Genomic DNA, 27378 nt, shown 5'->3' on the forward strand with positions numbered 1-27378 from the left:
CGAGTGCACCGTCTGTGCCCTACCCCAGCAGCAGAGACAAAGTACTTGAAGCTTGGGATGAGCTGTCGCCCCTGTGTGTGCAATCAGTGCCAATCTCTCTGTTTTTTATCAACAGCAGCCAGCCGGGAGAGCCAGGTGGTTCGGAGAGAAATTGCAAAAGTCCTCAGCAGTCGCTTTCCTGTGCACTCACTCACCATTCAGATGGAGTTGTCAGCCGACCAGGACCCCGACTGTCTTTTATGCGAAGACCCTCAGGACTAGCCAGTTGCTTTGCCAGCTCCCCAAGTTTGACAGGCCACTGCGTGCTGCTCCACAGTTTCTAAGAAACCAACAGAAGAAGTCTGAGAAACTCATGATACAGTACGATGCACACTGTATCCTTTATTTAGCTCCATCCACCATAAATGGAAACGTGCTTAGATTCATCAGTCAATTGGATTATCCACCCATCGGTAGCTGTGTTCATTCTAGAAATGTATGTATAGATTATCCCTGCTGCTGCTAAGCTGCTAAATCACTTCAGTCGTGTCCGACTCTGTGCGACCCCATAGACGGCAGCCCACCAGGCTCCACTGTCCCTGGGATTCTCCAGGCAAGAACACTGGAGTGGGTTGCCATTTCCTTCTCCAGTGCATGAAAGGGAAAAGCGAAAGTGAAGTTGCTCAGTCGTCCAACTCTTAGCGACCCCATGGACTGTAGCCTACCAGGCTCCTCCGTCCATGGGATTTGCCAGGCAAGAGTACTGGAGTGGGGTGCCATTGCCTTCTCCGGATTATTCCTGACTGGGGCTGAAATAACAGCTGTTTGTAACCACAGATAATAGAAAGTTCACCTCCCTTCAGTAACGCATCCCGAGGCTGAGCGGGCAAAGCTGAACTCAGGAAGGAGTCTTACCAGGAATCAGTGGCAAGGAAAGAGTCACAAAATTTTTTCCAAAACATGAAAAGCAAAAGTAAGGAGAGCCAAGTCAGGGATAAAAGCAAATCTGGAGGTCCAGTATTCTTGCCTAAAGAATCCCATGGACAGAAGAGCTTGGCAGGCTACAGTCCATGGGATTGCAAGAGCCAAACATGACTGAGCACACAAGTATGCATGCATGGCTCTTTAGATATGCTCCCTTATTTCATTCTAATGACTTTTAAAAAGTTGAAATTAATACTATCATTGTATAGATAAAGCCATAAAGGTTAAGTGAATCAACCAATGTCATTTATTCTTTCATTTAAAAATCTTTTTCAGTACAGGCTATGGGCAGAGCATTGGTAAATCAAGCTGACGTGTTCTTTGCCCTCACAGAGCTCTTTCCCCTTTGGGAGGAGACACGCATTATACTAATAAACACCACCAAGAATATACTACAAATACCAGGAAGTGATATGAAAGAAGAGAGGCTGATTGAGGTTGGGGAGGTCAGTGGAGGGCGTCTCTGAAGAAACGGCATCTAAGTTGAGACTTGAAGGAGGAGGTAGGTGATAGCCAAATGCACTGTAGAAGGAAGCACTTTCCAGAAGAAGCAAGAGAACAAGGGGACACCCCGAAGAAAGAAGTGGGTGCATTTGAGGAACTGGGGAAGGTCCTTGTAGCTAGAATGTACTAAGTAAAGAGTGAGTTAGAGAATATGAAGGACCAGAAGCTGGAGAGGGACTTTCCTCGTGGTTCAGTGGTTAAGACTTCATGCTCCCAATGTAGGGGGCAAGGGTTCAATCCCTGGACAGGGTACTAAGATCCCACATGCCACATGGCATGGCTAAAAAAGTTAAAAAAAGGGGGGGGGGCAGGAGAAACAAGCAAGTCCAAGTAAGAAAGTAGCTGAAACCAGGTATGTTTTGACCAAAATCCCATCTATACTTTCTCTTTGAACACTCCTGCTTTATTTGGGGGGCGGGGGGGGGTGTTCTTTTGGACCAAGTAATCTGCATTGACAATTAGTCATTATTTCAGAAGTGCCTGCAAAAGAGGAGCCTATGTTCCTCAGAAGAATGAGATGAACAAACTGCTGCGTTTAAAAGTAAAGGCCTGACAGGTGCTTCTGTAATACACCCTGTCTTAGGTGGCACTAGTTCTGTGTCCACACAGGAGTCTGCTAAAGAAAGAGGAGATCTAAAGTACTGGAAGTGGTTGTGGGCCAACCTCGACCCTGGAGACCCTGAGTCCTGCCAGTGACATGGGACAGAGGGGTGAGGCGGGGGAAACAGGGGGCTCTCTCGTAGGGGAGTGAACGTTAGAAGGAAAGAGAAATCTGATCAGTCCCCTCTGCTGCCTCCCAGATCTGTGACCTTCCACTGCCATTCCATTTCTCTGAGCTTCAGATTCCTCATCTGAAAATGGGGATTATATTTGCATCAATGGGTTTCTGTTAAAATTATGTGGGGTAAAAATGTAAAGACCAAGGTTCTTTGTGTGGTAAAAATTGAGCGCTCCATATTCTTCCCAATCCAGAGTTTCTCAACCATAGTGGAATCATTATTTGGGGTTGGATCACTCTTTGTTGTGGATGGACTGTTATAACACAATGGCAGAAAGTTATTCTTGTGCATCATAGGAGGTTGAGCAGCAACCCTGGGCTCTACCCACTAATTACTGCTAGCATTCTCCAACACACACGTGCGTGCGCGTGCGCGCACACACACACACACACAGACTAAAAGGGAAAATGGCAGTTGATTGGGGCATGGAGGTCTTGGCACTCAGGATGACTCAAAAGTGGCACTTTTAGGCACTGCTAAAAGTGCCTTTTGACCAGAAGTCAGTGGGATAAGAAGAGGTAATCTGAGGCTGCTCCTTACATGCCAGGTCCACTTCTGTGCATGTTCCAGACTCTCCAACAACGGGATAGGAGTATTTAACATGATTCGTCTGAGGCGTGAACATTCTTTGGGCTGTGGTTTTCTCCTAGACAGGGTTCCTATGTCTACAACCACGGACACACGATCTCATTTTTTCTCTCCTTGCTTCCTTGGTAGATAAACCCAGACAAAAGTGTCCCCTTGGTCCAGGCCAGGCATGCTTCTCTATTTTTTTTTTTTTTCCTTTTCCAACCCTTCTGAGCAGAGAGCTGAGTGGGTAAGTTAGGCCAAGGCTTTCTGTGCAAATCTGGCCATCCATCTCTCCTCCCCAGCCCACTCCGTCTTTGCACAGAGAGAACTGAATGTGCTGGTTTCAAGATTCAGATTCAAGCAGTAGAAGGAAAGGGAAATCTCACTTCAGCTTCCAGGTGGAGCAGTGTGTTCTAAACCAGGAAGCCCTTCACTGGGTTACTGGGTCCTGCCTCAGATTTTAAGGATGTGGAACTTTGATTTGTATTCTGCTATTATTCTCTGCGTGGCTCTCACCTGTGGAGAGTAACATAAAATAAAGATGTGCAGGCCTCAGTGGGTCTAGTTTGGAACCTGAACTTCTGTATGTTTTAACATACCCAGAGATGATTCTAGAGAACAGACAGAGTCTAGAAGAGCCTCAGCCAAAGGGGGTCACTAAGTGGGGGATTCAGACACACACCCAGAGACCTACAATGATATCTTAAGTTACATCCATGTGGATGGGGTAGGAAGGGAGCACAGAGTGGTGAGGATTGTGGGCTTGGCACCTGAGACTTCACATCATTAAGCTGACAGCCACACTGGAGTTTGAATGATATAGGAAGGTTCTTCAGGCAGATGAAGAAAAAGGTCTTCTAGACAGAGAAGGCTACGTGTAAATCATGCTTGTGTTTTCTTGCTGGTTTTTAATTTGAAAAGCAGAATATATGTGGCAAAGAAAACGATCAACTCTGTGATGTTTAAAAATGTAATCTTTGGTACTTTATCATTATTAACATTGAGGAGAACAGAAGTTCTGCCTTTGATGATTTTTCTGACATTGTCAGCGTCTAGCAGGGTGCTGGAAACCTAGCAGGCATTAATAATTGCTGAGGCAATGACTCCGGGGCCTTGTCATTATTTTTTATTTACGTTTGTGTTTTTCTGAAATTCTGAGGGCCAAGGAAACATTGACTTTGACTGAGGAGGTCACACGTGTGCCATCTCTGCAAACCAATCCACACTGCTGAAAGACCTACTTAGCATTCTGCTGAGGGCTTGCCCTGCTCGGTGGAGACGGCCAGGCATGTCCCCCACCTCGGGAACAAGCTTAGGCAACCAGAACAAGAGGTGCTGGGGTTCCTAGCGGCTTCTGCCTCAGCTGCCTCTCTAAAGAGAAGGAATGGTTCATGCCAACTCAGTCTCCCGTCTCAAGGGCTGCTGTGTGGTTTTGCTTTTCCATACTTTGTACAGGACGGAGCTCTAAAGGACAGACGACCTGGCAAACACACAAGTTCTAGGGGCACTGTCTGCTCTGCTTTTCTCTGAAATTGTGTTAATAGTCAATTCGATGTCAGAAACACACCGAATGCCAGGCCACCCCCAGGGAGATGGACTTGTATGTCAACCAAAGGCAGCGCCTCATGGCTCCCAGCCATTTCTGCTCTTTCCCTGAAATTCTCCTTCTTTAGTCAACTAAATTGAGAATTCTGGATGGTAGATGTTTTTGTGTTAAAGTCAAGACAACCTGAAGTGGGGGTTTTAAGGATTTGAGATGAAAGAGCAGCTTGACCACCAAGGGATTTCATGTGTCAGGCATCAGTGCCCAAGGTCTACCCCTCTCTCTCTGCCCCCTTCCGTGGTGTGGTCAGAATTCCAGGCCATTGGACTTCCTGCAATAGTGCAGTAGAATTCTTTACTTTGTGGCATGATATTTTCTCTGGCTACTGAAACATCAATGATCCTTCATGTCTTTCAAAGAAACAAGCTTTATTCTGCAGAATACTAAAATCAAGCCAACTCTACTGTACCCTCCATCCTTACTATGCTTCACTGTTATCCAGTATCTGGTCAAGATTTATCTAGGGCTCTGTGGTAAGGTTAGGGCCCCGAAAAGAAATGTGTGTGTTCCATATGTTTGGTTATAGGTGGAAAATGGGAGTGCTGAAGGATATGAAGGAAAGAATGCTTATCCTTTGAACAGCAGTTCTGTCGATTGCCTGAGTCTGAATCTTAGCACTTCCCTTCATTAGCTCCGAGACCTCCAGATAGCGATTTAAATGCTCTGGCCCTGTTTCCTGATCAGTAAAACCTCCCTATTGAGATGTATCAGAATTTCGTAAATAAGGACTCAAAGATTGGATTTGTGTATAGTGGGTAGTTAGCACTCAGTATCTTAACTATTACTGTTATGTACAAAGTGAGTCTGTATGTATGTGTCACAGAGATTCATATCATGCCAACTTTTAAAAGGTTTTGAGTCATCACCACACTCCCACAAGAGAGTGGCCAAATTATTGGTGAGAATTAAACAGCCCTTTCTCTCACAGGGAGCGATTGAGGCTTGCTGAGATAAAGGCTTATCTGAGGGAGCGTTACCTAGTAAGGGAGTCCTGGAGTCATTAAAATAGTTAAGCCTCTTTCTGACATGCTCTGAAAACTTCTACTTTTATCTTTGAAGTAAAAGCTGAATGAGGCGTTCCGAGTGCATTTATTAGCACTGTTTAACTGTCCAGTTCCATGAAGGCAGTCACAGGACCCCCTCCCTGACCAGACCTTGTACCCTGTTGCCATGAAACATCACTTCCTTGGTATTTTTTGGTATCTCTTTTGGTGTCTCATGGAGTTGAGACTTGCTCTTGCTAGGTGCATTTTCTTCTGCTGGTCTCTAAATTGTCATTGCCGTATTTGGATCATTTACTTACCTGTTAATTTTTTTAACTTAATTAATTTATTTTAATTGGAGGCTAATTACTTTACAACATTGTGGTGGGTTTTGCCATGCATTGACAATGAATCAGCCATGGATGTACAGGTGTCCCCCCATCCTGAACCTTCCTCCCACCTCCCCCCTCACCCCATCCCTCTGGGTTGTCTCAGAGCACCAGCTTTGGATGCCCCGCTTCATGCACTGAACTTGCACTGGTCATCTATTTTACATATTTACCTGTTAAATTTTGAAAGCCAACAAAGGCTTTTAGCACTCTAGTATTATAAAAAAATAGTGCTCCTGGGCATACACATTTTATAGGTTCTTGGAGAATGTTGCTCTCCAGCGCCATCCCCACCCAATGAAATGGGAGCCAGAGAACCCTGCAAAAAGACAGACCTCATTTTCCACAATTAGCTTTCAAGTACCTTCAGGAAATGATTTTCTCAGCTCATCTCCCTGTATTCCCTGTTTGGGATCACAGGGCAATCTGCTTAAATGACTAATTACAGAAATCATTAAAGGCACCAAGCAAATGTTTCTTTGAATACCCACATCTCCAGTTTTACAAGTCCTACTCGGCCTGACAGTGATGAAACCACTTAACAGTCCAGCGCAGGCGGATGTTAAGGGAAAAAAAAAGGTGACCATATGTGGTTCAGTTTCCTAACTTTCAGATTTCACACTTAATGTTTGTCATTCTGTTACTGGGCACCTGTTTAAATTCTATTTTAAAATGTTAATGTATGTTTAAGACAAAATGAGGAAAAAGAGAGTTTGGATTAAGTCGTCATCTTTTGATCACTAAAATCATGACAGAAAATATTTCTTGTGACACCAATCAGGACTGTACTGAGAGGACATAAATGTCCACTCTCAGTCTTTTAATGGAGGGAAGAACTCATTTGAGGAGCAGATTGGTCTAAGAGAGATCAAAGGTGATCTAAGAATCAGAGGCACTTTTGAACAATGCTGGTCATTGCTATGAATCCCCAGTGGGGGTTAGACGATGGTGGTCAGAAGCTATGGTAGCCCTTGACAGTTGTTAAAAACTCAAACTCACGTGAGCTTCTTTGGCCAAAAAGGTCAGGAAGTGCTGAGAGATGTCAAGCTGAACTGCATCCTTTTCAGGTGTGTCAAGAAAGCCCCAGGAGACAATGTATCAATATAATTGCCCTACATTTCCTTTCTTCAAAGGGGTGCCCATTTGCTGAAAACATAATTGTCCTATTTGCAGCCATTAAAACCATGTGATCATTGCACACAGTCCAGTGGTACTGTCAAAGGTTACGTCCCTAGTCCTGTAGAGTTTCAGAGTGTTTGGGGTTATTACAGAAGAGGAAAGGGTGCCAGCCATACTGAAGACATTGTAAAGCATGGTGAGTTAACCTGTACAATAGAATCAGCATCACATGTGATTTCGGGGTTTTGTTTGAAGTTGAACTGCATTTTTCAAATGGAATTCAGTAGGAACTTCAACTAATGCCCTGTTTCTTTTCCATCCCCTCTCCTATTTTTTGCAGTGATGAATAGGGGATTTTCTTTGGCCTGAACATGGGATTTATCAACAATAATTTCTGTTACTGTCCCACTCTCCACTCCAAATGTGTCTCTGACATGGCAGAATCCACAACCAGAAAAATATGAGTAACCTGTGTTGACATTTCATTAGTGCAATACATTCTATGAATAATTAATAGCCCAGAAAGATGAAGCCTCCTTTTCTGGTTTCTACTGTCTCATAGAGTTCAGCACCTTGTATGAATTTGGATGAGGAAAGGACAGTTCAGATTTCCCTGGCTCAGTAAGCCCTGAATTCATAAGTAAGAAGCAGATTCTTTCTCCATTCAATCACCATTCCTTTATAAACAGAAAACCATGGAGAAGATTTCTCGGGATCTTGAGATGAGATCATCTTTAATGTTGACTAAAGAGAAAATTCTGAGGGGGGCAATTATTTTTCTTATTATTATCATAATTAATATTATTTTGATAGCTTTTAAACACCCTAGACTTTACCATTTATACCCCATCTATGGATGGTGTTTTATGTGGGTATAAACATTTGCACAATATATACTTCAGTATACAGATTTTAAAGAAAACTTCTAATTCCACTCTGAAACTTTTCATTAATTCATTAACTTATGTAATCCATTTGTTCAACTGATTTTACTAATATTTAGTGATCAAACACACCAGGCATAGTGTAAGGGAGTATAATGTTGCTTAGATACATAGTCTAGAAGACTTTTTTTATATCGAAGATTAAGAAATGACTGAATAAACCTCAGAGGTCCTGAAAAACATCTTAATACTCTTATGTTAGACATCAATTCTGAGAAGTAAACATATCTGCATTCTTCCTTTAAAAATGTATTTTATAGAGGCATTGCTCAGGTGCAATCAAATCATGAAATCAGTCCCATTTCCTAATGAAATTTTACTGATGGCTCTAAAATATTTCACTTCATTTCTCTTTCCAACTACTAAGATATCAGTGCCTCTAACTGTACAATAGAAATTACTGGGCAATGACTTGAGGATTAGATAAGCTTGGAATGTTAGTGCTGGAATATATAAGAATGAAATACTTAGTAATAAATTTATCTAAGGAGGTAAAAAAAAATCTGTACATTGAAAACCATAAGATACTGATGAAAGAAACTGAAGAAGATACAGATTAATGGTAATATATCATGTGTTCATAGATGCAAAGAATTAATACTGTTAAAATATCTATATTACTCAAAATTATCTACAGATTCAATGTAATTCCTATCAAAATTCCATTGCAGTTTATCACAGAAATAGAAAAAAAATCCTAAAATTCATACTGAGCCACAAAAGACCCTGAAAAAATGAAGCGCAATCTTGAGCAAAACAAAACTGTAGGCATTACACTTCCTGATTTCAAAATACATCACAAAAAAACATGAATCAACAATATGGTACTGGCATAAAAACAGACTATAGACCAGCAGCACAGAATAAAGGCCCTAAAATACATCCATGCATTTATGGCCAACTGATCTCCAGAAAGGCACCAAGAACACACAATTTGGAATGTATAGTCTCTTTTATCAATGATATTGGGGAAACTGGAGATCCATGTGCAGAAAAATGAAATTGTATCTTCATCTCACACTGTGTATAAAAGCAACTGAAAATGGATTAAAATTTAGAGGGAAGATCAAGAATTATAAAACTACTTGAAGAAAACATAGGGAAAAAAGTTTGACATAGGTTTGGGCAGTAACTGTTTTGGATATAATCCTGAAGGCTATTATAATGCAAATTTGTAGGACTTGACAAAATTTGGAAGGGGTTTAAAGTAAAGTGCATTGAGATCATGCATATAAAATGCTTAGCATAGTGTCTAGTTTGCTGGGTCACTAGTCCAGATAATAAGTGTAAATTTCTCTCCTATTGTGCACAAAAATAGAATAAACTGGGAAAGTGGGGACATGGGATGGAGAATGGGATACAGTAGACAGAAGGGTAAGAGGTTGAGGATATAGAGGAAAACTGATTCATAAGTTACACATATCTTGGATGGAGGACACTGAAATAACTTTATGCAAGTATAGTAACAGACAGCCATTTCCCTCCATACTAGCAAAGCCAATAGAAATTGGAGCATTTTAATACTAATGCCAGGGTAGGGCAGAATTTAAGTCACCCTAAAACTGATTTTGCTTTTTAATCTACTTGTTTATTTAATGAAATTTTAATGGTTAATATGTGCCAGGCTCTGTGGTAGACATCAGGATCCAGGGATGATGATGGTACCCATTTTCTAGTAGGGGATATGGACAATAAAGAAATAAAGACTTAAATAAGACATTTTCTGATGGTGCCAAGTGGTAAGAAGAAATTTAAAGCAGATGATATGGTACTGACTAGTGTGGGATATCTACACAGGGTGATCATGTAGGTCCTTTATGAGTAGATGACATTTGGGCTGAGCCTGGATGTTAGGAAGGAGCCAGTTATGCACAATGGTGGAGGGAAGGGGAGGCAGCATGTGTGAAGGCACGAGGCAGGAAGAACTGGGCATGTCTGAAGAAAAGAAAATAAGGCCAGGAGAAGAGGGACACACTGGGCTCAGCTGGACAGAGCCCTGTACACCACAGGGAGAAAAGTTGGAAGTTTAGTAAAAGGGAGACATCCGTTGGATGGAAGGAGGAATCACAGCAGAAACGTGCTGTGTGTGCTGTGCTCAGTCGCTCAGCCGTGCCCGACTCTGCGACCCTATGGACTGTAGCCCGCCAGGCTCTTCTGACAATGGGATTCTCCAGGCAAGAATACTGGAGTGGGCTGCCATGCCCTCCTCCATGGGATCTTCCCAACCCAGGGATCGAACCCAGGTCTCCTGCATTGCATGCAGATTCTTTACAATCTGAGCAGAAATGTGGTTTGCTACAATTCTGCAGCTTTGTTGTTTTGGCAAAATACGTTTTCAAACAAATTCATCAAAGATTTACCAAGAATCAAAAAATCCCTTGTAAAGAAATGCTTTGCTTTTTAACACACAAACACACACAGACACAGATAGGCCTTAAAAATGAAAATAAAATGAAACAGGGAAAAATAAAACCAAGTATGGGTTTATTTTATTACGTGTGTGTGTGCATGCTAAGTAGCTTCAGTCATGTCTGACTGTGACCCTGTGGACTGTAGCCCATCAAGCTCCTCTGTCCATGGGATTCTCCAGGAAATAATACTGGAATGGGTTGCCATGCCCTCCTCCAGGGGCTCTTCCTGACCTAGGGCTCAAACCTGTGTCCCTCATGTCTTCTGCATTGGCAGTGGGTTTTTTACCACTAGCACCACCTGGGAAGCCTTTATTTTATTATTATCTTATTTAAATGGTGCTGATGGCAGACAGCACAAAAGCTCCAAAGGGGAGATGCATCTCTGGAGCGTGCAGGTTCACTAGTCAACCTGGCTCCCACCTCCACTTAATGAGCCTCCTGACACTGGTCGTGGGTTATAGTTCCTTGAGTGTAGTGTTTGGTTTACTCTGTGTGTGTGTGCATTTTAAGCATAAATTCCTCTTCTGGGTCTGTAGGAGCTGTCCCCTTTCTCCATGCAACCACCAAGGAAAAGTCATAGTACCCAGACAATCCTCACCATTGACTTCAAGGCCCACATCCTATCCATACCTGATCTGGGACAACTTGGCCTTTTTCCAGAGAAGGAATTGTGAAGTTTATTATTTACAAACCTTATTGCCTTTTGAGAAACTACATTCTGAACATATTCATCTCACACAGGGTTAAAAACTAGACTGCTCAGTTGAAGTTGTCTGGCCTTATTTAGCCTTCCAGTTTAATCTATTATCACTGTTCACACGTATTCTGTACTTGTAACACACTGAGCATCTCACCTCTTCAGGAGCAGGCCATCACAGTTCACAGCTCTGGGCTTTGGCTCTTTTCCCTTCCTGAGAAGCCCTCTCTTCCCTTTTTCTCTTCCTAAAAAAACTCATATTCTACAGATTTCCAGTTATACAACAAACAAGTTCTGGGGATATAATGTACAATAGGGTGACTATATGTAACAATAACGTATCATACATTTGAAAGTTGCTGAAAGAGTAGATCTTTAAAGTTCTCCATACAATAAAAAATAAGTGAGTATGTGAGATGATTGATGTTAACTAAATTATTGTGGTAATCATTTTGCAACATGTACATATGTTAAATCATTACGTTATACATCGTAAACTTACAAAATATTGTATGTCAATTATATTTCATTAAAACTGGAAGAAAACCAAAGCAACAAAAACTCCTATTAATCCTCCAGAGTCTCGCCAAAGATTGACTCTGAAGTTTTTCTGCCTTGTTCTCTCAGAAAGTTAGTTCATCCATCTTCCTTGCTTGTTTGACAGTACTCTTGCCTGGACAATCCCATGGATGGAGGAGCCTGGTAGGCTGCAGTCCATGGGGTCCCGAAGAGTCGGACACGACTGAGTGACTTCACTTTCACTTTTCACTTTCATGCATTGGAGAAGGAAATGGCAACCCACTCCAGTGTTCTTGCCTGGAGAATCCCAGGGACGGCGGAGCCTGGTGGGCTGCCGTCTATGGGGTCGCACAGAGTCGGACACGACTGAAGCGACTTAGCAGCAGCAGCAGCAGCAGGCACTTATCACATTCCACAAAAATATTTATTTACAATTATGACTTTCCCAATTAGATTTTGAGTCCCTTAAAAGCAATTATCTTTATATTAAAATGAAAGTCACTCTTTGCGACCCAGTAGACTGTAACCCACCAGGCTCCTCTGTCCATGGAATTCTCCAGGTCAGAATACTAGAGTGGGTAGCTGTTCCAGTCTCCAGGAGATCTTCCTGACCCAGGGATAGAACCTAGGTCTCCTGCATTGATTCATTACCGTCTGAGACACCAGGGAAGCCCAAGAATACTGGAGTGGGTAGTCTATCCCTTCTCCAGTGGATCTTTTCAATGCAGGAATTGAACTGGGGTTTCCTGCATTGCAAGCAGATTCTTTACCAGCTGAACTACCAGGGAAGCCCATGGCAGCTTTTTATTTAGCTTTTTATTTTCCCCTAGAAACTACCATTTTGCCTAGCATCTAAGTAATCATGGGATAGTTTGTCAAATGAATGATTATGGAACATGTTGTTGTTCAGTCGTCTAGTTGTGTCCGACTCTGCGACCCCATGGGCTGCAGCATGCCAGGCCTCTCTGTCCCTCACCATCTCCCGAAGTTTGCCCAAGTTCACATCATCTACTTCTAAAACATAGGAATGGCTCATGATCTCTGATCACACCCTTAAGGAAAGGGAGTGTAGGGAGCAGACGGCAATAGGTGGAAGTAAGTTAATCAGGATAGCCGTCAACAGAGCCATTGTGTTCTGTAAATTATTCACAGCTAACTCTGGAGTTCTATCTCCCCACAACTAAAATGGGAATAAGAATCTCCCTTCAGTTGTTATGGAGACCAAATGGGATGTCATAGGCGAACTGTAAATCATCACATGTGCACGTGTGCGTGCTCAGTCACGTCAGTCCTGTCTGACTCTTTGCGATCCTACAGACTGTAGCCCACCAGACTTCTCTGGAGTTCTCCAGGCAAGAATACTGGAGTGTGTTGCCATGCCCTCCTCCAGGGGATCTTCCTGACCCAGGGATTGAACTCTCATCTCTTACATCTCCGGTAGGCAGGTTCTTTACCACTAGTGCCACCTATGAAGCCCCAAGTTCAATTCAGTTCAGTCGCTCAGTCGTGTCCGACTCTGTGTGACCCCATGGACTGCAGCATGCCAGGCCTCCCTGTCCATCACCAACTCCCGGAGTTTACCCAAACTCATGTCCATTGAGTCGGTGATGCCATCTAGCCATCTCATCCTCTGTCGTCTCCTTCTCCTCCTGCCTTCAATCTTTCCCAGCATCAGGGTCTTTTCAAATGAGTCAGCTCTTCGCATCAGGTGGCCAAAGTATTGGAGTTTCAGCTTCAATATAAGTCCTTCCAATGAACACCCAGGACCGATCTCCTTTAGGATGGACTGGTTGGATCTCCTTGCAGTCCAAGGGACTCACAAGAGTCTTCTCCAACACCACAGTTCAAAAGCATTAATTCTTCTGCACTCAGCTTTCTTTATAGTCCAACTCTCACATCCATACATGACTACTGGAAAAACCATAGCCTTGACTAGACGGATCTTTGTTGGCAAAGTAATGTCTCTGCTTTTTAATATGCTGTCTAGGTTGGTCATAACTTTCCTTCCAAGGAGTAAGTGTCTTTTAATTTCATGGCTGCAGTCACCATCCGCAGTGATTTTGGAGTCCCAAAAAATAAAGTCAGCCACTGTTTCCTCTGTTTCCCCATCTATTCGCCATGAAGTGATGGGACCGGATGCCATGATCTTAGTTTTCTGAATGTTGAGCTTTAAGCCAACTTTTTCACTCTCCTCTTTCACTTACATCAAGAGGCTCTTTAGTTCTTCTTCACTTTCTGCCATAAGGGTGGTGTTATCTGCATATTGAAGTCTCAAACCATCATATAATAAGTAGCTATTATTATTATTACTAATTGCAGCAATTACTATAGGCACTATATTGTAGAGATTATATAATAGATTATCTCTTTCCACAAGAGTATATCTGCCTCCCCTCTCCAACCTTCAATCTACCTAAAACACACATACACACTATTTGCTTGTCTGAGTTGCAGAGAACTGCTTACTGAGATCTTCATTTAAGGCTACTTGACCATAAGGCTGCAAATCCATGGAGACTCAGAAATAATTCTTCTGGCGGCAACTGTTCTTATCATTTCAGTAAACATTGACTGAGCAGTTTTATATACCTGGCCCTGTATCTGGGGAACTCAAGGTGATGCAATGGAAAATGAGGTAGAGTGTCTGATCTCAAATTCCCCCTGCCCCAGCACCAGAGGCTAACTTTATAATACAGGGTTCTAATAGGAAGGTCTTGATTAACTTGTGGGAATGTTGACACAATTAGACATCTCTGAATGTCATACACCTGGCTGAAATAGGTAATGAAGTAAAGAAAGCAATTGCAGGATGCATTCTGTGACTTAAAATAGAATCCTACCACTAATTAACATGTTGGAGGAGACAGCTTCTATACTAATGTTACATTGGAATTCAGGATACTCTTGACCTTCAGACAATTTTTAGAAAGTTTGGAAGTCAAGGGCTGAGTGCTTCCAGAAGGTATGGTTGGTTCAAAAAAGCTTGACCACTTTCCTAACAAGAAAACGAACAAACGAACCTGGCATCTATTCTATGAGAAGTATTATTGGAGTGACAAAGCTACAAACCACCGCCCCCTCCCCCGCCCCAACCCCAAACGTGTTCAGGCTCTTAAAGCGAGGGTCTGGCAGCGGTGTTTATTCAAATTAGGGTTTTGCTTTATTATGAAGGAAAATCTCTGCTTTCCAGTGAATCAGTCCAGCTGACAAGAGTGAAGTGAAGCAGAAGAAAAATCACCGTCCTGATTGATGTGGGCTTCTGTATATCACACACCTCTTTAGGAGGAATTAGCATCTCAGACAGGAGGGCTTGGAGAATTTTAACATTAAGTTGATTAGAAGCCAAATAACTTGATTTAGTCAGAGGCCCCACAGGCTTCCTGAAAGCCCTGTCTGCACTGGTCCAGATGGCCTTTTTTGGCTGTGCTACCCTCAGCCACACATCCAGCCAGCTTCATGTTCCAGCTTCACTTGGAGCGAGAGAGGCTGCCCCCACCTCCTTCTGTGCCCCACAAATGCCACCCCATCTCAGTGCTCAGTAAGTCTGCACTAACATCCTGAAATTGGCATGTCTCTTCAAAAGTCTTGGGGAAAGGACTGGAGATACTAATTGATGGCTAGAAGGAGAGACTAGGGTTAACCTTTTCTAAAGGATAATCACAATAGTGATATGTTGTTGACAATAACGTTGATAATAACATAATAGGGCCCGTCAAGGTGTCAGGTACTGGGTTGAGAAATTAAATAAAATTTCTTATTTGACTCTCAACTAAATTTCATGACGTATGTATGATAACCTCCATGTTGTGCGTGCGTGTTCAGTCGCTTCAGTTGTGTCCGACTCTTTGAAACCCCATGGACTGTAGCCCACCAGGCTCCCCTGTCCATGGGATTCTCCAGGCAAGAATACTGGAGTAGGTTGCTATGCCCTCCTCCAGAGAATCTTCCCGACCCAGGGATTGAACCCGAGTCTCTCGGGTTTCCAGCACTGCTGGCAGATTCTTTACTGCTGAGCCACCTGGGAAGCCCAACCTCCATGTTACAGATGGAAAATAGCTCAGAGGGTATAAATGAACTTCCCAAAGCTAACACATAATAGAACTAATTCAAGCCCATGTTTGTGATATTCCAAACTGCATGCTCTAAAACTTTATACTCCTCACCCAGCTCCTTATAGCTACATAAATAACATGAAAACTGACTTGAGGGTCAAGAGGAGGCCTTCAGGGAATTCCCTGGCTATCCAGTGGGTAAGACTCTGTGCTTCCACTGCAGGGGGTGGGGGTTCAGTCCCTGGTTGGGGAACTATGATCCCACATGCTGCACAGTGCGGAAAAAAAAAGAGAGAGAGAGAGAGATGGCCTTCAATTCCCTTATTTAACACTAAAGAAGCAAAATTTCTTGGTGAGGTGACAAGGTGGGATTGAGGTGAGTAGACTAGAAATGAAGAAAGTCAAGTAATGATTTTTTTTTTTTTTTTTTTGCATTCTGTCTTCTGGACCCACCACCCTGAGGAGTAGTGAATTCTGCCTCATTTGAAAAAGGCAATTGTACTGATCATAATGGTGATGATGATGACCATACAGCTTAAGAGAAAAATTTTATCAGCTGTTGAATAATACTCACAATATTACTGAGGGTCATTAGCTATAGAATTATAAATGCAACCCACACATGCAATGTCTTGAAAACAATGAATGACCTAAATAACCTGCTTATCTTAAATATGGCCCCAATTTTTCTACTTAAAGAATGAGAAACTAGAATTTTGTTTATGTACATAGGTGTATATATATATATATATATATATGTATTTGGATGTAAATATATATAATGTTTCAGTGAGGTAGGTGGAAAATTGTTTTGAGTGACTGCATTACTTATTGAAAAATAAACTTTGAAACCCAGTCACTTTCAATAGCTTAAAGTGCTTAATTAAGTACATTTACATCTATTTAGAGTATCTATAGTGTCTCAACTTTCCCATATACATAAAATACACAAAACAAAATTAAATGACTGGCTTTATTTTTACTGTATTCCCTGAATTTCTCATACTCAGGTATTGGGGTGGGGAAGAGTTTTATCCAGAATTGCAAAAAAGGCACATTTGCTTATCAGAATGATTATCACTACTCTATGGCACAGTTCATTTGGGGAAAAGAAAAGCTCAAAACCTTCAATCCTTTCCAGCCTTCCTTAAAGATGGGCTTGCAGTTGCCAAATGATTCACAATCACTCAAGGGCCCAAAATCTGGGTTTGATCTTGTGCAGCTCACATTAAAATTATTAGACTGTGGTAGCAGAAGCAGAACACCGGATGGCTGGGCAGGTGAGAAGGGAAAACCCTCACTAAGTATAGAAAATTTTATTAATCCAAGGTTTGCTATAAGGGAGGAAATGCAGAGAAGGTGTATGACAGCTTAATGGAAGTTGCTGAAATATGGACTACTCCTATTTTTGCAGAGTCTCTTAAGTGCAAAATGTCTTATAGACACAGAAAGTACTTTGGCCAGTGATGGCTGCATTTGTCAAAAGGTCTCCTCTAGCTTTATGTACTCAAGGCAGATAGATGAACTGTGATTTCTTCTTGAAATCTGAGTCTACTCTTGTTCACTCACATATCCAACTGATATGACTGATGTATAGAACATGCTTACCCATGCACTCTTCTCTGAAACACAAAGCTAATCATTAGAGGCCGCGTCAAGTAACAGTTCAGCTGGGTTCTGGAGCCAGACTGCTTTGGTGTGAATCCAAGTTCTCACTAAAATTTTCTACGGATGAGCTTCCCCAAGTACAAACGACAGAAGATCAGATTTCCACCCGTAGAGTTAACATATATAACGTGCCCTTAGAATAAAGTCCTTTGTCAACCATAGGATAAACTACGGTTGACAATGTCTTCCATGACCCTTGTCTCCAGCCTCACCTGGTGCCTCTTTTCTTTGCCTCTGTTCTTACTTCAGCCACATTTCTACTCATCCCAGACTTTTCCTTTAGGGACTTGGCATTTTCTATTCCTCTGCCTGGAAGATTCTTATCTTCTTTCTCACAAAAAAGGGGCTAAATTTTCAGCCAAGTCTTGATTTAAACGACACTCAATTAGGCCTGGTGTAGATCCCCCATATTGCACCCCCATAGCTTCTTGAACTTCTCTCTGTAGTATTAATTAAATATAGACCTTAAAAATGTCTGCTCCCTGTCACCCTATGTTGACTGTAAGTATATACAAGCAATGAATGCAGTATCTGACATTTAACAGAGACTTGAGAAATACATTTTGGCTGAATAAATGAATAAATAAATGCTATTTGGCTATGGTTGGTACCCTGTGTTACATAATAATAAATATAGTTTTCAGTTTATCAATATGCACCTGTTATTACAAGTCTTTGGAGAAACTTTTTGACATGATAGATAGCTTTACTGCATAAATTGTGGTGATGGTTTCATGGGTGTACACTTATCTCCAAACTCATCAGGTTGTACCCATTAAATATGTACAGCTGTTTGTATGTCAACCATAACTCAAGAAAGTGGTTCTAAAAAAATTCAACTACACTGCTTCTAACATGTTTTATAGATCCTAGTAGCTATTTATGTGTCTAACTCCCCACTAGATTCTGTAGTCTTCAAAGACAGAAGCCAGGGGTGGAAATATATTGAATCTAATATAAAGTATGCAGAAATCATTTAAATGAAAAATAATAACAAGGTTGGTTAACCTGTGTTCTACACAGCCACCTGGCCTAGTGAACAACAATCACAGCTATAAAGGAAAGTCTAATGGGCATGAACTCAAATTAGAAGTTGACATTTTAGGGGTGTTGTGACTTACAATGATCTGAGTGCTGATAGCACCCAAGGCTAAGAGCATGGCATCTGACCTGGCCATGCCACATTCCTGGTAAGGACCATGCCCTCTGCTGCATGTCACCTGTCACTTCGTTCTGCTCCTTTGTTCTGGTTGCTCTCAAAATACTTTCCACTTGGAGTCAGCCTCTCTCAACTTTCCACACCCTCCAGTGTGTCTTTCTTCCCAGGCGTGATCTAAGCTCCACGATGGGGCTTCACGCTGGGTGTATGGTTCATCTTTATCTGTGTTCTGCCTGCCTTGTGACTGTTGGGTCCCTAAGAGCTGTGGCTTGAGCATCTTTGGCTAAAGCCGCCAATAATCTTGGTCCAGGCTATCAGTCTAGTACTTGTGCAACATGCAAATTAGCCTGATCTTTGTCTCTCAAGGAACAACATGGAGAAGCAGTTAAGAGCACAGGTAACTGAACCTGGGTTTAATTTTGCCTCTGCCATGTATTAGCTACATGGCTTTAGAAGTCAGAGTAGATTTCTTCCACTTTTAAAAGTGCTGTCTTACAGCTTGTCAACAGCATTTAATGAGACAATGTGTATAAAATGATGAAGATGGTGGCAAGTATTATTACTACTATTACTATTATTATTACCACTACCACTGTTACTACTACTACCTCTACTACTATTATTAATATGTACTATGATTATTATTATTATTTCAAGTTGATCCTGAGCTGATTGGATTTCACCAATCGATATGACATATTGCATGTATCCATAGACCATAGTTCTGTGGTTGAAAGTACCCTAAAATATCTGAATAGATGGTTCTGTACTCCTTAGGGAAGACTTCAGGCAGTTCTTCAGAATCTCCATGCTGATGGGAATGTTGTGGTTCAAATAATGTTGAAGGGGAAAAGGGCAGATAATAAGTGAAGACAGATGAAAGACTTGTAAATTGGAAGTTATAGTTGGGAATCACAAGGAAGCCCTTGCTGTCTATTTTGCAAATTAGTGTGCTTTTTAAATTTCCTAAAAGTTTAGTTCCACCAACTAGCAAGTCAGCGGTAAGCAGGATTTTGGTGAGTTTCTTGTGGATACTCTTCCTTTTCATAATAATCCATTTTGTAAGTATATAAACACACGTATGATACATCCTCCTGTACAAACATATAGGCTCCTGTTTGGGAGTTGATTTTTAAAATTATCCTTTGAAAGCATAGAAAACTTCACCCCAGGGCTCTTGGGACCAGTGGAGAACAGAGACAGGGGCATGGTGACCTTCATTAGAGATGGTTGTCACCCTGCCCTCCTGCCAAATTGTGACTTGTAGCCTTCAAATGGAGGGCCTTTCTCCCAGTGTTAGAGTCTGAGCAGCACTTTAGGCTCCTAAAGCAGAGGAGCCACTAATAAGGGTGTTTCTTATGGAATTTCAAGATAGAGTGGTACATGCAGAATTTTCCATCTTGGATGGCTTGTTTGAAGTTTTTATCTGCTCAGCTGGGCATGCGTGTTAATGGTAAAGTGACTGACCCAAGTCTTGACTACCTATTTGAGATGTGAGACTAGGTTAGGGGCACATTTACTTTATCTACCTGTGGGGCTTCCCTGCTCACCTCCTCTGGACAAGGGACCCACCATCATGATGATTTATATTTCATCTTTCAGAGAACTTGTAGGTCAGGTTGGACTGTTTCTTTAAATTGTTATGAGCACTCTTGCTCAAGCACAGTTGTACCTGGAGGCTAGAAACTATTGGTTTGGTTGAGTTCTCTCTCTTAAGGGCCCTGGTAGTCTGATCCATTGTGCTTCATCTCAGTCTTGTTTAGCATGATCAGGATGCCCCACTCTGGGATCCAACAAAGTGTGCGTCTTAGGGATTTGTAAGTACCATTCTGAAAAGTCACCATATAAGTCAAAATAAGCTAAGCATATAGAAATTTGGAGAAGGAGCTATAAAAAATATAGAAAATATAATTGTCAGTGGGGTAGCTGATCATTAAATCCCTGTAATTTTTTACTATGTTGAATACAAAATAAGAGGGGAATGTGGGTATCAATAGCTAAAATTACTTTCAGCCCTACTACTTTCAAAAATGGGCTACTTGGAATATGATCCAACAATTCCATTCTTGGGTATATATCCAAAGAACATAAAAACCCTAATTTGAAAAGATACAACGCACCCCAAAGTTCATAGTGGCATTCTTTACAATAGCCAAGATAAGCATCTATCAGCAGATGAATGGATAAAATGTGAAATATACTTACAATGAAATAAATAGTACTCAGCCATAAAAAAGAATGAAAACTTGCCATGCAGCAACAAAGACCAGGCGCAGCCAAAAATAAATAAATCATAAAACGTTAACACCAAAGAGGTTATTCATTTATGACAAATTCAATAAAATATGTTTAAAAGCATTTTAAAACAAGATGGGGAAACGGTAGCTGCCACACATGGGATTAAAGTCACTGGGGCCTGGAGTCCTTACAGCCTGACAATAATCCCAAAGCAAGTTCTAGAGCCCCTCCTCCCAACATAACTATGGAGATTCCGGTCTCCATTTAACCCCTCGACTCACAGATCCCATTTGGGGCTGTCTATACCAGGGGTGGAGGACAAATGCAGCTTTTCCACTTCTCATCCATAGGTTAGGGAAGTGATATCACCTAAGACTGCAGGCTGTGTTCTCTGTCCGTGTCTTCCATCAAGCTTCCTGGCCAACTCCAGGACTCTCAGGCTGTTTGTGACTCTTAAGTTTCTGCTTTCTCAACCTCAGAAGCCTTCTGTGGATGGATACTTAGAAGTTTCCAGTACACTAAATATGACTTCTGCTGTCTTTGCTCTTTTGACATCAAGCAAAGAAAACGTGCTTCAGTCCAGATGGTGCCAGTTGACACATTGGCACCTAATGTAGCATGATACCATAGTGTTGACCCAATGCACATTATGGGTAATTTTCTCAGATTTTGCTTTGGAAAGGAGAATGCAGAAGAGTTTGGAGGGGAAAAAAAAATTGTAGTAGTGTGAAAATCTAAGATTTTTTAATTTATTTTTTATTTTGTTCTTTTCTAAACTAGAATTAAACATACATATATTATCAATGTAATAGTAGTAGTAGTAATCTTTTGTTAAAAATCCAGAATGTGCTATTAAATATAATTGTTTATTTTATATACTTTAAATTTTTATTTTCTTTTTTACAGCTTTATTGGCATATATACAAAAAATTGCATATATTTAATATATACATGGGGCTTCCCAGGTGTTGCTAGTGGTAAAGAACCTGCCTGTCAATGCAGGAGACCCAAGAGATGTAGGTTCTATTCCTGGGCAGGGAAGATCCCCTGGAGGAGGGCATGGCAACCCACTCCAGTATTCTTGCCTGGAGAATCCCATGGACAGAAGAGCCTGGCAGGTTAAAGTTCATGGGGTCGCAAAGAGTCGGACATGACTGAAGCGACTTAGTACAGACACAATGTATATATACTGATGAGTTTAGACATAAGCATATACCCATGATAACACTACCAAAATCAAGGTAATAAGCATATCTGTCACCTCCAGAAGATTTCTTGTGACCTCTTGCTTTTGTTTGTTTTGTGTGTATGTGTGGCAATAGCACTTAACATGAGATTTACCTTTAACAAGTTTTTAAGTGCACAACACTGTATGTTAACTGTGGGCATTATGTTTAGTACAGCAGATGTCTAGAACTTTTGTCTTGTATAACTGTAAACAACTCTCCATTTCCAACCTCCTCCCTTCCCCAATGTATTCTCTGCTTCTGAGTTCCTATTTTAGATACCTCATACAAGTGGGGTCATGTAGTAGTCATTTTTCTGTGTTTGGCTTATTTCACTTAACATAATGTCTACCAGGTTCATCTGTGTTGTCACAAATGATAGGATTTCCTTCTTTGTTAAGGCTAAAAAATATCCCCACTATGGATATACCACATTTCTTTTATCCACTCATTTGTTGATGCACACTTAGGTTGTCTCCGTGCTTCAGCTATTGTGAGTAGTGCTGCAATGAGCATGAGAATACAGATAACTCTGCTCAAGGCGTCTTTGGAATTACTGCTCCTTTTTTGCTGAGAATATACTTTCCCTCAGTCTTTTCCATCGGAGAAGGCAATGGCACCCCACTCCAGTACTCTTGCCTGGAAAATCCGATGGACAGAGGAGCCTGGTAGGCTGCAGTCCATGGGGTCGCTAGGAGTCGGACATGACTGAGCGACTTCACTTTCACTTTTCACTTTCATGCATTGGAGAAGGAAATGGCAACCCACTCCAGTATTCTTGCCTGGAGAATCCCAGGGACGAGGGAGCCTGGTGAGCTACCGTCTATGGGGTCGCACAGAGTCGGACACGACTGAAGTGACTTAGCAGCAGCAGCAGCAGCAGCAGCAGCAGCAGCAGCAGTCTTTTCCATGATTTACAACTTCACAGCTAAGCTCACACTATGTAAAGTGGTGCCCTTCCCCTCGCCCCTAAGTAGTTACTATTGAGCACATCTTGTTCATAGCTCTAGGCACCATCATAATTATTCACTTTCTTGCATGATATCTGATTAAAATTGAAATAAAATCTCCAAAGGTGTGTTTTAAAACTTTTCTATTGTTCATCACTGTGTCCCCAGCACCAAACATGTGTGCATGCGTGTGCATGCTAATTGCTTCAGTCATGTCTGACTCTTTGTGACCCCATGGACTGTAGCTCACCAGGCTCCTCTGTCCACAGGGATTCTCCAGACAAGAATAATGGAGTGGGTTGCCATGCCCTCCTCCAGGGGATCTTCCTGACCCAGGGATCAAACCTGTGTCTCTTGTGTATCCTGCATTGTCAGGGAGATTCTTTACTCACTAAATAAACAGAAGTTGACTACATGAACATATTAGTTTGTTTGCTCTTTCCAGCAGCCCCAGCCCCTCTTTCCCGTGGTTATAGAACTATTGAATGTGTCAGAGTCAGAATTCAATCCCATGTCTGCCTGGCTATCACACCATTTCTATTTCAAGGAATATTGCTTCTCAAGGAAGGATGCTCAACTGGCTCTTCTCAGAAGCTCTATTTCAGGGCACGGAGGTCATGCGCTGCACTGAGCTAATAGATCTGTTTGTCACTGCCACAGCAGCTAGCGGTGACAGACATTAGCACTCGCTCCCAAAGCCGGCTTTTCCATTTGATTCCCTCAAGAGGACCAGAATCAGGATGTCTGTAGTTTCCCTTGAATGAACTCATCTCCAGGGATGGGAAATTAACTTCATTCTGCTGACCATTCCATGGGAAACTCCAATCCTTAAGACACTTATTAACAAAATGCTTTCACCCCAGAGATAGGGCAGTTATCCTCTTCAGAGTGAGGAACCCCTCAGGACTCAAGGTAGCTGTTTCCAGGCATGATTCTAAATTGCAGTCAAAATCTGATCTGTATGTACATCTCATTTATGAGATCTTCTCCTGATACAACTTTTATCAAAGAAAGTCTTGTCCAGGGTTTTTAGTCCTTAAAAATGACTCAAGACATTAGAAATGGAGTAGCTGTCTATCTCAGCCCCTTGGAAACTCAAAATTTCTGCCTCCTGCACACTAGAACAATCTCATTTGAGTGTTCTGAACGTGTTCCTTTTCCTACTCAGGAAACTTCACTTTACATCTGGGAGGTTTTGCTGTCATCATCAATTTGTTTGTTTTTCTGTCAGCCATGCTTCTGTCACTGCTTCTGCCTGAATTACCATTAGAAGCTTCCTCTGTCTGCCCTTCTTCTGTGTTAATAGGGGTTGTAGTTGGTTTGTCTTCATGATAAACATTGTTGCCTTTCTTTCTCATTGTTAATCATAGATGCTCAGAGAGAGCTGAGAGCCCACAAGAAGTGTTAATTTTTTGGCATTAACGGTCATGCCCTTCTAGTCTCTTATGTGAGTTCACTGCGCTCTTTCTTTACCTCTGGTCTTCATCAAGTTGAATGAAAGCCACCTCACACTTGATCCACACTAGATATACCACTCTTTCTCCTATTCCTTATCTTGATCAGTGCATAAATATTAGTGAAAATAACAAATAAATGAATGGATGGCCAATATACTTGTCTTGTCCCATATAAAACTGGAAAAACGAATTTTCATCTTTGCTACTTTATCCCCAGTGATTTTGTCTGATGCCTTTATCTTTTCATCAGTCCTGACGTAACTCTCAGTGAGCTCGTGAAAGTCCAGTGGGTAAATCAAATTTTTGTGTCCAATTCAACTCATTGAGCACCAATTTTGTTAGACACTGATGAGCATACACAGATGAGAAAGACATCATCCCTATCATTAAAGATCCAAACGATTAGAATTGCACAGTCACATAGCAGGAAGGGGGAAACTGTCGTCAGGTCTATAAATCAAACAAAAACTAAATGATAGGGGAAGACAGAACTTCTTTTCCTTTGGTGCAGATTAGGAGAAATTTCTTTGTCTTTAAAGATAAAGAAAATGTGATTTCCCTTTCCAGAAAAGTTAAGATGAAAAAGGATGGAATATGGTGGGCTAGTTTATCATGTGTCAACTAGATCTTTCTACTACACTCCAACTCTGGTTAGATGGGCTGCTATTCTACTCAGCACAGGTAACCACCCTCACCTGCTGGAGGCTGGGACCAGTAGTGGCTCCCGCTCTTGCCAGTCCTGGGATTTTGTATGCTCCCTTCCTAATGCCCTACACTTTACCCTTATCTTTGTGATGTGTCCAATGTTTAGACATCACACATTGACTCTGTCTGATGTGCTGTTTACTAAAAGGGTCCAGAGTCTTGGTGGCTCAGAGGGTAAAGAATCTGCCTGCAGTGCAGGAGACCCGGGTTTGATCCCTGGGTTCAGAAGATCCCCTGGAGAAGGGAATGGCAACCCACTCCAGTATTCTTGCCTGGAGAATTCCATGAACAGAGGAGCCTGGTGGGCTACATACAGTCCATGGGGTCACAAAGAGTTGGACATGACTGAAGTGACTGAGCACACATGCACAAAGCTGAAATAATACTTTCAAAGTGCCGAGCACTGGGCTTCCCTCATGATCTGGTGATTAAGAATCCACCCGCCAATGCAGGGGACACTTGTTCCATCTCTGGTTAGGAAGATTCCACACGCCATGGAGCATCTAAGCCGGTGCCTCACAACTACTGAGCCAACACTCTAGAGCCTATGAGCCTAGAGCTGTTGCTCCGTAACAAGAGAAGCCACCTCAATGAGACGCCCACACACTGCAACAAAGAGGAGCCCCCGCTCGCCACAGCTAGAGAAAGCCTGCACACAGCAACGAAGACCCAGTGCAACCAAAGATAAATTAATTAATCAATTAATTAATTATTTTTAGACAGTGCTGGGCACTGCACATTTTCTGATTTAATCTTCAAAACAAAATTGTGGGTAGGAATCACTGCTTTGAACATGAAAAATATTCATTTCTGAAACATTAATTAACTTAGAAAGTGGCAGGGGGCCCAGGTGGCCTGACACCCTGTTCTGAGTTCTTTATCTAACCTCTCTTTGCTCCAAACAATAAAAACTTCACTGCAGCATGTTTTCCCTCTCTCCTTTTATTTCAGCGCTCAAGGTCTATTCATTATTTTTCCTTCCAGGCTTTCCCACCCCTTAGTTACAGACACTATATATGTGCATTTGAGGGACTTCCCTGTCAACATTTTTATGAAAAGTCTGTGAAAATGAAAGTACAGAGGAGGCCATTTCTCATACACTCCAGGTATGTAAGAGCAAGAGAAAATAAAATTCAATTCTTGCAAGTGACAACCACAGATAATAGATACTATCAAAGCAGGAATTTGAGAGTGGGTTGTAAATCAAAACAATACAATATGCAATCAAGTAGATAAGGAATAGGAGTGATCAGGGCTCTTTCCATCTATATATTTATCCCCTCTCAGCAAAAGGCTCTGGCTCTGAATTTGAGCCAGAGTATTTGAGCTCCTAGAAATGCCACTTCTCATTGCCAAGCAAGGTTGGACACTGACATGTTATTTCACACATCAGGCTTCAAGCTGCCAGTGTCGTCTCCATGGCAGAATCTACCAAACACCAGAGAAGGCTGTGATGGAGGGGTGCACACTTTCAATAACAGAAAGAAAAATAATAAGACCCCCAAATAGAAGCAGTCACCATAGTATAGGCTGACAGACGTCTCTGACAAGCAAAGTGTTGAAGCTGCTTTATTGTAATATCATGAGAAGTTGGATGGCACCTTTATACCACGATGGTGATAATGCCATTTAAAATTTATAAAGCTCTTTTCATCCCTAAGGGAACACAGACTGGGGAAAAACACAGAAAATACTGAGTTTTGCTCATTTGGTGCTAGTTGCCCTGGCTACAAGACAGTGCATGGTCTGGAGAATATCACAGGATTGCATGGAGTATTTATCCTGCTTGTGGATTAGCCCTTTTCTTGTTCAGGAAAGATGGTATTAATCAATGGCATGCAGCAGATGTTTGCTTCACAATATTCAGGCACTTGGAACATCTCATTGCTTTGTTTTCCAAAATCAAATTAAATGGTTCTGAGTACTCACAGAACCGAGGTGGGATAGCCAATGTCTGTCATTATCAAGGAAATTTTCTGTTTTATCTTGGCTGTTCTGGGTCTCAAATGGCTCAAACCTGAGCAACCTTGCACACCATACAACTACTACCATCTCAAGACATAAAACACTTTATCACTCCCCTAAGTACCCTGGTACAGAGTTGTAGGGAATTTATGGTTTATACTTCTGGCCCTAGGCAACCACTGATCTATTTCCACCACTATACCTTAGATCTAGAACTTCATACAAATGAAAAGAATATAGTACCTCTTCTCTTGCTCTGATTTCTTTTGCTCAGCATTGTGTTTCTTCCAATTCACTCATGTTATTGTGTGGATCTGAGGTTTGTTCATTTCACTTTTCAGCAGTAGACCAATGAATACTTGTACCACACTTTGTTAATCTACTCACCTGCTGACAGGGATTTAAGTGGTTTCTATCATTTGGCTATTTTGAACAAAGCTTCCAAGTTCTTGTGTAGACATGTGTTCATTTCTATTC

The 27378-nt window shown here is 41.8% G+C and overlaps 2 protein-coding genes across 2 annotated transcripts in view; one reads left to right on the plus strand and one right to left on the minus strand.

Annotated features, from left to right (window-relative positions):
* SLC30A8 (solute carrier family 30 member 8) overlaps positions 1–261 on the plus strand; it is a 37194-nt gene extending 36933 nt beyond the window's left edge. The window contains exon 8 of the mRNA XM_081505263.1: positions 116–261. Within this exon, the coding sequence (XP_081361389.1) occupies positions 116–261 (146 nt within the window). The remainder of the gene's footprint in view (positions 1–115) is intronic.
* Positions 1–27378, minus strand: part of LOC145511662 (uncharacterized) — a 703222-nt gene that overhangs the window by 254447 nt on the left and 421397 nt on the right. The window contains exon 5 of the mRNA XM_081505273.1: positions 195–319. Within this exon, the coding sequence (XP_081361399.1) occupies positions 258–319 (62 nt within the window). The 3' untranslated portion in view covers positions 195–257. The remainder of the gene's footprint in view (positions 1–194; positions 320–27378) is intronic.

The sequence above is a fragment of the Giraffa tippelskirchi genome, chromosome 6, assembly GCF_054371585.1.
Source record: "Giraffa tippelskirchi isolate mGirTip1 chromosome 6, T2T-mGirTip1v1.2.pri, whole genome shotgun sequence".
Taxonomy (NCBI): Eukaryota; Metazoa; Chordata; class Mammalia; order Artiodactyla; family Giraffidae; genus Giraffa; species Giraffa tippelskirchi.